We start from the raw sequence: 15,043 nt of genomic DNA, 5'->3' as shown, positions 1-15,043 counted from the left end.
TCAGAAGGAAATTAAATGAAAACTTGACTATCAGAGTCTTCTTCAGAGCACCCACACTGCTCTACACATGACAAACTCAAGCATGAAGAAAGAAAATTTTGTTTATCTCTAACTTATGGTATTTAAATTGACCTATAAGGCATTACGAGTAAGTTACTGTAACACAGTTCAGCCCATCCCTACATTACCTCAACAAGCATTTTGCAGACTTCCTTGCCTTAGTTCGCTAATCTTTATTCACTGAACGTGCCTCAAAATGTATGTGCACTGTTTGTGTGGTTTTAAAGAAGTCTGGATTTTCAAATTAGAAACCAGTAGCTCGTGCTACTTGAAGCAGCACGTGTTTTCATTTGAGTCAAAAAGGTACATCTTAGGATTTGTAATTCAACTCTTTCTCTAGGAATGGAGAAATCATCCTGTTAATCCTAACAATTCTAAATGTTTTTCATCAAAAAATCATCTTAGCTGTTGGACAATGCTGTCAACACAGCTTCAGCAGTTTTAGTTTATTTTACAGCTGGTTATAGTATTTTTAGAATACCTTGCCAAATCCTGGATCTTCAGACTGGGAAGCTTCTTGATCTAGCTGAAAGCAACACAGGCTTACTGATTCATTTCTTTTTCTAATTATTATTCAGAAAAAGCATTCCTCTGACTTTCTTTACTTACAGAAACTGCAAGAGAATTGCAAAGAGGTGGCATGCTGCTTTTGTCATATCACAAAATAGAGAAAAATATTTCTTTATCATAACTCATCATCTGATCATCGAGAACCCTGTGTGTATGAACACACACATCTGCCCACAAAGTCATCTGCTATAAATACCAGTGCTTTCTCCACACACTTATATACCAATATGTTATCTTGTCCCTAAGACAATAGAGCAACAGGTGCAGCAAATACTTATTTTTTCCCTTGACCTTCCCGGTAGGTTCCCCAGCAATGGTGAAATCACCACCTAAAGATACATCACACGTTTTGAAATCTTCTCAAACAGGTTGAGGTTTGCGGGAGAGACAGTTAAAATGTTTTAATGATTCTTTGATGCCAACTGTAACCAGTGGCAGTTTCACCAGCGGTCAACGTTAGTTGTAAAAATTGGAAGCAAAGTATCTACAAATCAAAGTGAGGTTTCAGATAAGGGGGTGTTTTAAACACAATGACATACAAAGGTGCTGCCTTAAAACTTACCGAGAGCAGAAAAGGGTTTCTACTTGGAGCTGTTTTCAGCTACTCGCCTGTACGCTCTAGGCACGTCCCAGACGTGTCCCCTCCCAGCCAGACATGAAGGATGTAGAGGTGGAAAAGGAGGAAAGAAGGGAGATGCGCACTTGCCTATTTTCTCCTGTTTTAGGAATTCTTTTATTCCAGATCCCTCCAATTTTCTAGCACCTGGGTGATTTCAAAGGAGATGGCACAAAGGAGTCCAGCATTATGCTTGGGACATTTCTGTTCTCCACTGATCCCACTCCAGAGCTGAAAGAACACGCTGTTCTCGTGCAAAGCACCAACGCATTATTAACATGAAGCCTGTCTTTATCCCTATTTCCCTCGAATTAAACAACTATTTCAATAATAGGTTGCCCCATCCTTTTATTAGAACAACTCTGTCCAGTTGTTGCATTCATTTCTACAACGTTTTTGCCCCCACTGTGTACAGTGACTATTACGTATCTTCTCAGTTTTAGCGTGTTGATCTTTTTTGCTTTTATAACCTGGTGTTAGGTCAGTTTATAACAAGAAATTAAAATACCACTGCTATGTCTCTGCTTATTGTAGCATATACAAGTCTTGTATCTGCTAAAACAGAAAACAATGTTCTGTGTTTATGGTACTCTCCTGGTTTTCTTATGCATATTAAATTCCTTACAACAATGTGCATCAAGAAACAAATACAAATAACTCACTGCTGAGGGGGGGGCAACCCAAACCAAGAAACAAACCAAAAAACAACAAACCCCCCCAACCCCACAGCTAAATCTCTTAATCAGATTTTTCTCCCTTCAAGAAAATCAGTGCTCTTTAAGTGCTGTTGCAGTGCCGTGGGACTAGTGCTCAGTGGATTCATTTTCACTAATATGCTGTAGGTCTTGAACTGCTATTACTGCAATTCATCACTAAATGAGCCTACGGCAGCAAAATTGTATCAGCATCTCTGAAGATAGTAGTATCATCCTTTGGGTGAATATCAGCTATGTATACTTTTCAGAACGTCAGTACTACATTATCTGCAATTAGCAACAACGTACAGCGCTCGACTCCGCTGAAAAGAAAGGTGAAAAACCACTGGAGGAGGAAGCGAAACACAGAGCAGCTCTAACACCCGACAGAGCCGAGGGCTCACGTCGCGCTGCCAAGTCCTGAGTTCAAGGGCGCAGAGTGACCTCTCTCCGCCCCTGGGTGGGATCAGGCCCGGTTTATTGGTCACAGAATGCAAAATTCAGGCCATCAGGAAACACAGGTCTTACCATCAGGCACTGCATAATTGTAATGCATTAAATCTGTCTAAATAACACATAGTAGATTTGGGGAGGGGGGGTAGGAATCATGATCGCTAGCCTGTGACCCCCCCCATTATCAAAGGAAATTATTGAAACCGTCTATTTCTTATGTGCATCATTATTTACTACATCTTTGGCAAAATGGTAATTATACTTTACTATGTGGAAGCTGCTATAAAAAAAAGTTACCTCACAGCAAAAGGCATCCAACAATGCTGTGTTAAGCCATGCATGAATAAAAGTAACAGAGCTACAGGTTCAATTAAGACTCCCAGCTCAAAGGTGAAAAAAAGTTGAATATCATATGACACAAGGTGCAGCTTCCTAACAGAAACCAAGTTTGATGCTCTGAATGATGTTTGCTTTGTCTTCTAGTAAACTATTAGCAATCTATATCAGCTACAGACATATTTGTCTGCATGCAGATACAGTGCATTCAATTCAGCAAATTCTGCTCCGTACAGAGCCTCACTAAGGCCAACAGGACTGAAAGCAAAACGCAAGTCACTAATTACAAACCCTGGCTAACTAACACCTATGAAATAGATAACAGAAGATGAACAGATAATCAAAAATATTTTTGCTGCCAGAGAGCACCAATGACCTGCCCTTTAAATCCTTACTGTGAAGACAAACAGTAATCTGGGCCCTTCTCATTATACAACAAATCAGCAATTTTAATAAACAAAGTACTCAATTTGCCATAGAAAAATAAGTCACAGTATTTTGACTCTGACAGGCCACATGCTACACATTAGACAGGAGTTAAATGAACCTGTTTCAGAGATGATTTATATTCATTTATTAGTCAACAGTGGTTCAGGAATTTAAAGAGCTCACAAGAAACGTCCATGAAACAAGCAGTCTTGGGCTCCTTCGAAGAGGCTTCAAAAGAACACGTTCTCATGGATGGAATTTAAATGTCATTTCACATTTTCCTATGAATAAGGGATATCTCTGTCTCTTATTAGCACTTCCAAGCAGAAAATAAACCAATACTCTGTGTGCCTGCATGGACGTTTGCATCAAAGAGGAGAGGACAGCTTCACCCGGTGCGGAGACAGCATCCTCGCCCAAGTACTTCTGTCTTCAGAATACCGCAAGGAGTCATCCCCAAGGTCACAAGAGCTGAGCATAAACTCACCATCCTGACTCAGGGACAATGGCAAAGGAAAGTCAGATAGGCAAAGCAATTATTGCCCAGATTGTTTGCTCTGCTTTTCAGAAGCTACTTCAAGTCCAGTCGAGCTATTCAGCTTAGACAGGGACGACAGAGCAAATAAAGGTAGTAAGAACCTCTGCTGTCTAACTCAATCCATCTACACGCATGAGCCAATACTCTTAAAAACCGGGGAGTTCCTTATTTCACATAAGCAGAAAAGAAAGCTTTAAGAGTTTCAATACAGCCTCTGGAAGCACAGCCAGTGCTAGCTGCAGAAATACTATGACATGGTTCCGTTCAGGATTTCCCCCCCTCTTTGGTTTTGTTTTGCCTTTTCAATTACAGACATGGCAGAGGAAAAGTTTAAGAAAATCATTTCTAAGAGAAAACCTGGAAATGGAGGGAAGCAATAGACAGATAAACTTAACAGCAGAAGACAGCTGCACTACAAATATATGAAAACCAGAAAGAGTACAACAAATTCCATCTGTGATGCACAAATTGCATCATATACCGAGTGCACCGTGCTTTAAGAGACTGTAACAGCAGTCCCTTTGGAAAAGGACTACGATGACTAGCTTTACTTTCAGCTCTGTGATCTTTACATGCATCTGTTTTGCCCGTCCTTTGGAGTGGTCACATTCATTCTGACTATCACTCTACCTGAGACCACCTTCTAAATTCTCTTCTTCTTTACCCTCACTACAGTTGTATTTCAGAGTATGCATCATTTACAGATCGTTCCCAAACACAGATATACCAAAATTCCTTGCAGATTGTAACTATTCACCTTTCCAAGACAGAGACAGGAAATCTCCTTGGATGCACCTTCCTTAGTCAAGGAAAAGAAATAATTTTTGCACAAATCAGTGCTTTGCTGTCCTTGCGATCCTTGGGCCAGTGGATGGTTGGGTGTTCTTTTTCAAATTCTACTCCATACGTACCATTTGCTCTGCTGTTTCCACAAAGATCAGTCTTAGAATGAAGCATTCGACTACTGTAGTAGCAGTTTTAATTTTCTAGTTCCAACAGCAAGAGAACTCCCTTCTCTTCCTTTTACAGCCATCCATATAACTGTTCCCTCTCTTTGTAAGTATGCAGTTAATTCTAATTATTAATAGCTGAACCGCCAGGCTTCGTCGTTGCCCAAAAGGTGTATGCGTCACACTATAAACTTTGAGCCGTACTGAAGCAAAGTGCATTATGTGATAATTTATGCTTTTCCTTTAGGTCACTAAAGCAGTTTTAAGATGAATTCTTTGTACGCGGACCCGTGACAAGTCCTATCCCCCTTGGCCTGTGCTCATTTCCCCAAGTACGGTTCATCCCTCAGCCGTCACTCAGACACTCACTTACCCTCCCCTGAAAGCAGGTTAACTATTAAGACACAACAAAAGTCCATTTACCTGCCTTTACCATAAGTAACCTGGTTTTCCAAGCTATAAAGCAGCCTTCTCCCTTCTGCGTTCCCCCCCGGCACAAATCAAGCAGAAATGTTTCAGCACTACGCTACACGCTGCCGCCTCTCGCAGCTCGACATACCTCATCGCTGGAACAATTCCAATGTCTGCCAAAACTGCGTATTTCCTAATGGAGACTATCTCAACTCCTACGGTCAGTCGCAGGAGCACCCCCAAGCCCTCTTATTTAAAATGCTCAGTAACCCCAGGTGAAAGCTGATTATGTAAGATCAATCATTAAAAGATCCAGTATCATTCAAGGTAGAAGATCCAGCATCACCCAAGGTTTAACCTCATGTTACACCACTTCTGCATTAAATCACTAAAAACCAATCCGGAGTTAGCTCTACGAGGGCAGGTAACATGAGTATTTCATAGCCCAGTATTTCATAGACTGACAGAACTTGATGAGATTTATATTTTGGATAAGATTTTTCATTAGAGTTGGACAAATTTATTCTGTTGCTCATAATCAAAGCTTCAGATCAAATTGTCAGTGTGGATAAAAAGGGCAAACTTTCAGAGTTCACAGACATTCCTGGAACATATGTCATGGGTACTCAGGCTACCTAGATACTACAGCATTTAAGATAAAGAGCACTGCCATTGCTAGCTTACGGCCATTAAACATCCTTTGTTAGGAATATACTGGTAGGAGGTTTTGAACAAGCAAATGCTGGTCAACGAAGAGTGAGCTGTTGTTCCCGTATGTGGAATAAACATAAAACCACAACAAAAAACCATCAACTTTTTAACAAGGTTACTTGATCTTAATGCTTACTCTGTTTTCTCAACAAGTTACATGAGGAACATTCTGAATCTCAGAAAATACAACTTATTTTGCTAATATATTTCAGCTTATATTTACCCATATTTATAATCTGATTTATATCCAGTTGCTATTCAGTAGACTTTAAAACCAAGATGAAATCTCCTTCACCACCACGCCTCCCCCCTCTCAGCACAGTTCAGCAGCACGTCAGGCTTTGAAGCGAAACTAAGGTTCAGAACTTCTCCATCAGATTGGCGGCAGTGACACAATGGCCCAGAGAAGCAAACTTCCACAATTCAAACCCTGGTGAAGTCTTATCATGAACAACTCAAAAAACCGTAAGCAGACTACGTTCTTGCTAAATGCATCCGTATGAATTACCGCAGATCATAAGGGAAGCTTTTCCAGCTGTCACCGAGCTGTCCAAATTACATACCTGCACGGAGAGTTTTTCTGCTAAATCAGTCTTTTAAAAGAGGATGTTACTTAGGTACTGAATTACCAGTTTTCACTTTACACAATTAGAGTAATCCTTTAATAACTGCATTTTGACTGTCAGTAGTGTTAGAATCCAAAGCAACAGAGCAATGAGCCACGTACCTATGCAGTCAGGTAAAAATGAGACAAAATGAGCTTTATAGTGTCAAATTTCTCACTGCTCTTCGTTCTCCAAGAGTTTCTAATTGACACCTACTTCTGAGCCCTTGTGCTTACACAAAGGTACACTTATCTCTTATCCTGACTGGGGGAAAATGGATTTTGGCTGGACAATTTTAGGAAGAAGACTTGTCTGAAGAGGGACGTTTTGTTTTTAAACTGTTGAGACTCCCTGCCACCAGGATTAAGACATAAATATGAAATTCAGCCTTAAGAAAGCTCCTGTGCAACATAGTCAGGGACCTAAGGGTAAGCAAGCTCTGGAGACGATGAAGAGCTTGAGGTGGATTCAAGTATCTGTGGACTGTTTCAGAAACTGGAGAGAAACTGGAGCTCCCAGGCATGTGTCTGTCCGTCCTCCCTGCATGCCACCTCTGTGTCACTGCCCGCTGCTTTGTTTAATTACGGAGCCAGGAACTGTTCTCAGCTCAGTCCTTGAAAAAACCCAAGGTGGTCCACACTATTTTGTAGCTCTTAATGGCTTCATTCTGAGCTCTGCAAATACAGAGGAATTTTGGAGAGAGATCAGTAAGTAGATACCCAAGATAAAACACCCAGAGCAGTCCACCACAGGGGCACGGGCACGTATTTGCTGTCTGCAGTCAGCACTAGGTTACTCCCCCCTGTCATTGAACTGTATTTTCCATGTTATAAGCAAACACTTAGAAAAGCAGCAGTTTAATAGAATACTTCAGTGAAACTGGGACAGTTCTGAGCTTTTTGTGACAGTTTATCGTGATGGTTTGTTTTGGGATCTCATGGAGCAGCAGCACAGCGATCGGCTGTGTCACAGGTCAACCAAGACGGAAAACTGCCATTCAAAGGGAGGCTGGAATCCTTCCGACCACGGGCGCCTGTGCTTAGCCCTCTTTTACTAGTAAGAGGATGAAGAATGTTTTGCACCACATCACTTGCTGCATGAACAAACCAGAAGAGGATAAATGGCACTGTATTGGGAATACTACAATTTTTTTCCCTTGGTTCCAGTATCCTGAGGAGATGCGACAGAAGCTGAGTGTGGTCAAATAATTCATCAGCACGAGAGGCTGGATCGTAGAGATGAGCAGAGGTATTCTGCCATTCACAAGGCAATTTATGCTCCAGAATAGTTCAACCTGGCATGACTTTGGTCATTTCTTTGGTAGACGCGAAGAGATTTGTTTACTTCATTGTCATCCATACAAGCTCAGAAAATATTCCCGGGGATGAGACTTCTGAGCATCTGCGTACAAAGCTCAAGCAAATGCCAAACTGCTGCGCTACAGATTCTCCTGCACTGCAGTGAAATCTCAAACTACCATTATTTAAGGAAATCAGAAAATAGAAAGTACTGAGACCTGCAAAGAGTTATTTAAGCTGCAACAGAAAAAGAGTTCAGCGCTTCCAGGGTCCTTCCTGCTGTTTTTTTCTCCATAAATTCCCCATCCTTCTTGCAAGTACCACACAATCAGCAAGATCAGTGGCCAGCAATCGTACTCCATATTCTCAATTTCATCCTACAGCATAATATTTAGAATTTTAAACCAGCTCTTTGGTTTGCATATAGTATGGCTGGTGTAGTTATTATTTTAAGCTGGCATAGGCTTATATATGTAATGCACACAGAGTGTTGGAGCCTGCACTGAAATCTCAATCACTTTGAAATTATGAAAAATACCACAGGCTTCTTATTTCCCCCGTCTTTCCTCCTTTATAGAAACAATGCCTGTTAGCAGCCTTCTTAATTTAAAAGTCCGAGTCAAGCAAAATCCAAGGTGTTATTCACTTGTAAATGCACTACTAGTTCATACCTATGAAATAGCCTTTGGTCTGATCGGTTGAGAGGATTTCATTTGCATTAGAACTGTGCAGTTATGAATCCCTGTGCTGCGGCTGACGAAGGGCTATTAGCCACAGTGCAGGGAGCTGAATAATCGCTCCAGTTGAGAAACAATTCAGCGCAGGGTAGGAGCAACAGGGAGGTGTGAGGCAGGGATTTTTGCCCGATGACTACACCACTAAACACATCGCCCCAGCAAGTCCCAAAAATGGCATGGAGGAGAAGTTAATTTTAAAATTAGGTGGATTTGGGAGTGGAAGAGGAATGGGAACTCGGAAGAGGAACGTAACTTGCTCCGAAGCTGCACTGAAAGGACGGGTGCAGCAGGCCCGGTGATACGCTGCGGGTTCGGAAGTCTCAGGGCATCCGAGTAAGGATGCTCTGAGGTCAGGAGCAAGTCACAGATTTAGAGCGCACGGGGTAAAGAGACAGACCTCATCTTAGCGTAACTGCTGGAACACGCTCCCTGATCACCGCTGGAAGCGTCTGGCCCGAGAACTACACGCCAGCGGTACAGCTGCTACTCAGCTAGAGCAAACAAATTCCCGGAGTTGTTATTAATACAAAGAGTTGACATTTTCATTATCCTCCTGATTTTTCTGATGAGACAACAGAGGCACAAATATTCAAGAGAAACGCTAGACCTCATATGCACCTAATTCCCATAAGATTTTGTGATTTCACTTGAAATACATTTTAATTCTCTCCATTCTCGGTGGGTTCTTTTAAAATCACTAGACAGCCCTATTAAAATATGTATTTTCTTTAAAATCCTTCACTCCCTGACTAACCTGAGTATAATATAAAATGTATTTACGGGGTGAAAGCACTTGAATTGCTGTCTTGGGAGTCATGCCATACGCCCACAGTGCAAATACCTCAAAAAGAAAATTAGTCATCTGCTTCCAACTGTCAGGATTCAGTAAAAGACAACAAGCTACTGTCTTGGAAACAGTCTGAAAAATCTCACCATTGAGCTTCTGTACATTTCAAAGTGTTTTCAGAAACCAAATTAATAATATCAGCCCTGTAGTAACAAGACAGATCAGGAAAAAAAAGTGGAAAAAATATTCTGATATTACTTTAGACCATCATAGGATTTCTGCGTTCATCTTCTGCCATCAGTTAAAATAACCTTTCAAAAATGAGTTAGTGAATTTGGGCAGTGTTTCTTCTGCTTTTGTTTGTTTTGGTTTTTTTTTTTCCTGTGCGTGTTAAAGCATACTTGTACCCAGCACGACAACTATTTTGATGACAGCCAGAGGCTGCCTGGCCTTACTGATCACCACAGACTGATCCTTGGTCCCTCTAACATCTGCCCAGCCCGCGGCTGCCTCCCACGCTCCCTGCAACTCATCGGCCGCTGTCTTCCTCAGAGAGAGGACAACACTGTTTAGTAAGGTTTAGTTAATTCTCACATAGTAACTACTTAAAGAAAACCACCCCACTGATGCTGACCGTCAGGGATCTAAGCGAAGGGAAGGATAATGTCGCGCCCAAGTACCCAATGCCTCTGGCACCGTGACGTTCAGATCAGGGGCGCGTAGCCGCCGTTGCTCAGACCTGCGCGGCTCTCGGTGCGCACTCCCCAGCTCCCAGCGTACCCCAGAAGCAAACTGGCTTGCGCACGAGCTCTGTGCCATAGGATTTCCGCACGCGCGCCCCAGCGCGCAGGCACAGAGCTCTGCTGCAGCTAAGTGTGTGGATGGTTCCCTTCAAGCTGTGCTGGTAACTTCAGACCAGGATGGGAGGGAACCGCTGTGCAAGCAAGCCCTGACTACAAGTCCACGTGGCTTTGCTGAGCAAGTCAGGCCACAGCTTCCAGGCGGGTGGACCTGTCAGAGGTACAAGAGAGCTCCACACACCTTCTTGTGTCTCTGCAAAGAGCTGCAGCGCAGCAACACAGAGCTGGCTTCTACTCGTAACTCTAACACAATCTCTTGCAAAGGTACTTAAGCTAACGCAAGACAACCTAACCTGATCCGGGGCACACTGAAGCACCTCTCGCTAGCTGCTCTGAATAGTCCAAGGACTTGGACACCGCCGGTGGAGCTAACCCCTGCCTTGTCACAGAAAGGGGAAATGATCCTCTCAACCACAGGTGAGGGGCCCGTGTTGACTGGGAGACACAGCAAGGATGCTCCCAGGGCTTCTACCGGGGAACCAAATAAGCAGTGCCAACAAACACCAGGGAAAAAAGAAAAATCTTTAGGTGTAAGCCACGGGAAAAAATAACAGGAGAAAAAAACAAACCCAAAAACCACACCAAAACCCAACATACCTCTGCAAAGCACGGAACAATTCAGTGTGTGCATCCAGCTGTAGACATCAAAGAAAAAGCCTCAAGACAGTTGCTCAAAGCACAACACTACTTGATTTTTATTGGGCTGTACCACTATCATCTACAAATGAAAACTGCTAATTGGTTAATTAGGAATGTAATGAAAACGCAGCAGCAGTAAGGCTAAAACAATTTTTCTACTGGTCTACTGGGCGAGTGATTTTTTCCGAACACCTTTATGTGAGCCAAAGGCTGCCCCGAGGTGTTTTATACCTGGACGTACCTGCTGGTTTGCTGTCAGAATATAAGTCCTTAGGGGACCCAGAGGCACATATTAATCCAACAGAAACATGATTTTGCTGATAGAAATGCATCTATATGAGGCTTTCCATAGAGCTAGCATGGCAAATTCTTCCTAGGTTAGACGAAACCTATATGTCTAAGCAGAATTTATTTTAACCTGCAACACATATACAAGTCATTTTCCTGCAGTTTACTTAGCTAAAACAGGACTTACTCAAGTCGTAAAGACAAATAAAACACACATGACACAATGAAATCATCTTATTCTGCCAAAAGGCATATTATGTTAACAGTAAGGATGGGTAATTTTCTCTTGAAACATAGTCATCAGCAGTATTAGCTCTGTGATACTTTACAGTAGGAAACAAAGGTTTTGGGAAGTTCTCCACCGGACTATTTTGAAACCATTATTCTGTAAAGACAGATGACATTAGTGTGTTTAACTAGCTCTGCTGTAAACAGCCCCAGCAGGACTAGGCCACGCACGGAAATACAATACCCGTTTATACAAAGCCTTAAGGAGAACCGTGGCCTACACGTCCTCAGCTATTCAGCACGGCCAGAGCTATCACTTCAAAACCACTTCAAAGGCCCACTGCCTTCTTAAGATAATTTGTTTCACTATATTTTAATAAAAACATCAACAACGACAACAAATTCTTGAATTCTGTTTATACTCCTTGTCGGTGGTAATACATCAAAAGTGTGATGAGCGTCAATATCATCTAAAGAGCAAAGCCCTCAGAGCGTGAACACTCTGAAGCACCGCCACTTCTGTAAAATCATGCCATTAAGTAACTCAGTTAATATGAAGTATTCCCTACGTCCCAGCAGATCAGGGAAGACATCCAGATGCAACGCATCTCTCCTCCCAAATCGCTTGGGAAGATTTTCTTCTTTGTTTTTAACGGATGTCCAGGATACTTGAATTAGCGCCCCTTCACTAGCTGCCTACTGAACAACGGAACATAAACATCAGCACACACAGACCTGAGCTTCCCTCTCTCGGCTCAATGGGGTCTCTAATTTATACAAGCAAAAACCAACTCCAATGCAAAGATGATTTTTGATGTTACAGTTGGTATTTTCAAAAAAAGTCTCATGCAGGTGCACGGATTCTGCATTTCACAGGGATTTAGAAGGTGTAATTTCCTTAGGCTGCTCTGAAAACTGCAGCCTATTATTAGTTACTGCCAGTCCATGTCAGCAAAACGGTTGTTCTTCATTATAATATTTTAATACTTGGAAGTGTTAACTGGGGTTAAGCTCAGGCTGTGCCAAGAATGCTAAAAGAAATGCTATAAAATGAAACTCTCCTGAAAATAATATGCAATGTAGATAGCAGGCACACGTGAAAAACTGAGTATGGGGACGCTACCCTTCCCAAGGTGACGGAGCCCACTAGATACAGGCCTAGTAATACAACTAACCTCCATCCGTCCCTGCTCCTGAACCTGGCCGCAGAGCACACATAACCCACGAGGCTCACCATGCCCGCCTGCGTACATCCATGAGGAAACAGAACACACCAGATGTCAGGTCTCAAAAAATTACCTTAGTATGAAACACAGTAATAATATGAATACCAGGGAAGCTGATTATACATTCCAGTAGATGCATTCAGTTCCCTTCTTACAGATCAGCATGCATCCCATCAACCCAGGAGGGAACACTGCCATGTTTACTTTGCTATATTGATAGGATTAAAAAAAAAACCAAACCCTTAAAAAACAAAAAATCACGGTTACTCCAGTCTATTTTCTTTATCGTTTTTGGAAAACAATCATAACATAGTACAGGTTTCCTTCCGCATCCACAAGATAAATATTTTTCTAAATATAAACTAGAACAACTTCCTGACTATGATCACTGAGTGAAAAATGGGGAGTTGCTGACTGGTAGGGAAAGGGGCTAGATTTGGTGGGGTCTTATTCATGGAAGTCAGAAGTAGATGCCAAGAACACACTTGTGATAGAAGGCAGAGACGCCAGGCGCTGCCCTCCGACTGCACCTCACATCTCGGTACCAGCAGATGCCAGGTGCGGCACCTTTCAGCAGCCCCGAAGCGAGCAGCGCACGCTGCAGCACAGACGCGCACAACTGCCTGTCGAAGCGCCCGCGGGAGCGCCCGAGGGTTCGCACCGCGCGAGCAGACACGCGCGACCCCAGAAGGGCAAAACCAACAACCTCGCGTTCAACGCTCACGATTTTTGGCCCCAGCTCAGTACCAAAAATGGAACTAGGTCTCAATTTCTCTTTATGGCTGATGGACTTGCTCCTTCCTGAGAGTAATTAGGCATTAGGGGCACATCCACATGTGGAGGCAGCAGCCCAGCAGAGCAGGGGGGCCCCAGCTTACACCCCCGGCGGGGCTGGCACCACCTCGCGGTCACTGGATTTAACCTTCCTGAAGAACAGTTTAAAAAAAAGGGAGAGACTGAAGGAAGTTGTAGAACGTAATACTGCTTATACTAGAATCAATGAGGCATTCCCAAAATCAAGATGTTAAGATTGGTAAAACGAGCTGCAAGGCTTAACGCTGAGATTATTTTTACGGGCAGTACATTGCCCACAGGAGCCGTAGCCTGGGGGAGCTCCTGGCTCCCAGGCATCTCACTCAGTGCTAAGTGAAATACTCCACTTTGGATCTAAACCAGACCAAAACCAACTTTCATTTCTCTAAAAAGAAAACAGATTTTCTGCAGGCATCTTTATTTTGTGAAAAACTTCATATTTTACAGGATTTACTCTTCCAGAAGAACACCGACTGGTTTACAAATGAAGAAAAAAAGGTTATTGGTCTCTAGCCTGAGCTCTTCTACACTGGAATACCCTTAACATAATTTTTAAGGGGAGGGAAACAAGTAGCTTATCCAAAATACTCCATCTCATAAGCATAATCACCCCGGAACGCCGCTCTCCTGAGCCAGGTACCCAGAGTGTGCTCGCAGACTGTTCCCAGCAGTTCGCACCGATAGGAAGCTCTGATTTTCATAAGCCTGCGCTGCAAACCAACCGCACCGCCCAAGCCTTCCAAGGAGACGCTATGCCAACGGTAAAATCTGTGCTGGCATGAAGTAGATTAATTCCATGCAACTGTTTATGTAGATAATTATGTGAAAACAAGAAAGTGAAAGTCCAAAGCCCTGGGGTATCAATAACAAAATTCTTTGATGAAGAGTTTAATTTATATAGAAATAATTGAATTTATACTGTACTAACACTCACACAACGCAGTCCTGGCTAAAGAGCTATCAAACTGCCTGATGGAAACCAAACACTGTGACACCGTGTCGTATTCCCAGGGCTTACAAAGAAGTCTAATACGACGGTTCAGAGAAGGCAGAATTACTAAATCTGTAGTCTGAAAGGAAAATCATCTCTGAAAGGCGGAACATATTCAATATGGAAGACGATGCTTTAAGAAAAGTTCGTCATAAATTACACCTGACTAGAAAAAAAAAACGTATCACTGTAAACAGCGCGGTTTGTGAATGACAATGATGCTGAAACCAAGCGGTGCTGAACGTGTAAGCTGAGAAATCAGAATTTCAAACTCATCATCCAAATACCATATAATTTTTAAATACATATATCAAAGGACCATTTTTGTCAGTTTAATGAGTCTGCCTTATACCATCAACCAGGAAATATGTTTTTAAAGTATTTGAAAGTCTGGCATTATTGGGCTTTTAAAGATCATCATATGCTCTAGAAACTAATTTAAATAAAATACTGAAGACTCAATTTGGAGAAAGACAGTTTATTAAGCTAAAGTGTCTATGATACCTTCTTTTTAATAAGATATCAAAAGCACTGCCAGTTATGGAAGCAGGACTATAGTTCCTGACTGAGCTGGCACATCCACATTAAGAACAAATGTAGTATGGCATTTGCCAAGTAAGTAACTAGCCTACCAGCACTCGCTGAGTTTATCACAACTGAAATAGTACTGTTTTGTTAAGATGGGTGTGGTACTGGTGGAAACTGGTTGGTAAACCATCCCAGTAACCAAGATAGAGGCCATATACATACTTCTGTCCCAGGGCTGTGAGCACACAGGAAGGAGAGGATTCCGAGACATATC

At 42.4% G+C, this 15,043-nt stretch overlaps 2 protein-coding genes across 4 annotated transcripts in view; one reads left to right on the top strand and one right to left on the bottom strand.

Moving 5' to 3' along the window:
- Positions 1-15,043, bottom strand: part of DOCK1 (dedicator of cytokinesis 1) — a 322,979-nt gene that overhangs the window by 183,189 nt on the left and 124,747 nt on the right. The window lies entirely within an intron of this gene.
- INSYN2A (inhibitory synaptic factor 2A) overlaps positions 1-15,043 on the top strand; it is a 49,918-nt gene that overhangs the window by 17,161 nt on the left and 17,714 nt on the right. Inside the window, exon 3 of one of the 2 annotated variants that reach the window (XM_075107674.1) lies at positions 1,373-1,834. The exons of the other annotated variant lie outside the window; for it this stretch is intronic. Within the exon in view, the coding sequence (XP_074963775.1) occupies positions 1,373-1,481 (109 nt within the window). The 3' untranslated portion in view covers positions 1,482-1,834. Of the gene's footprint in view, positions 1-1,372; positions 1,835-15,043 lie in introns of those variants that run through there. 2 annotated transcript variants of the gene reach the window in all.

This window comes from Phalacrocorax aristotelis, chromosome 12, assembly GCF_949628215.1.
Source record: "Phalacrocorax aristotelis chromosome 12, bGulAri2.1, whole genome shotgun sequence".
Lineage (NCBI taxonomy): Eukaryota > Metazoa > Chordata > Aves > Suliformes > Phalacrocoracidae > Phalacrocorax > Phalacrocorax aristotelis.
This window is presented reverse-complemented; position numbering and strand designations above follow the sequence as displayed.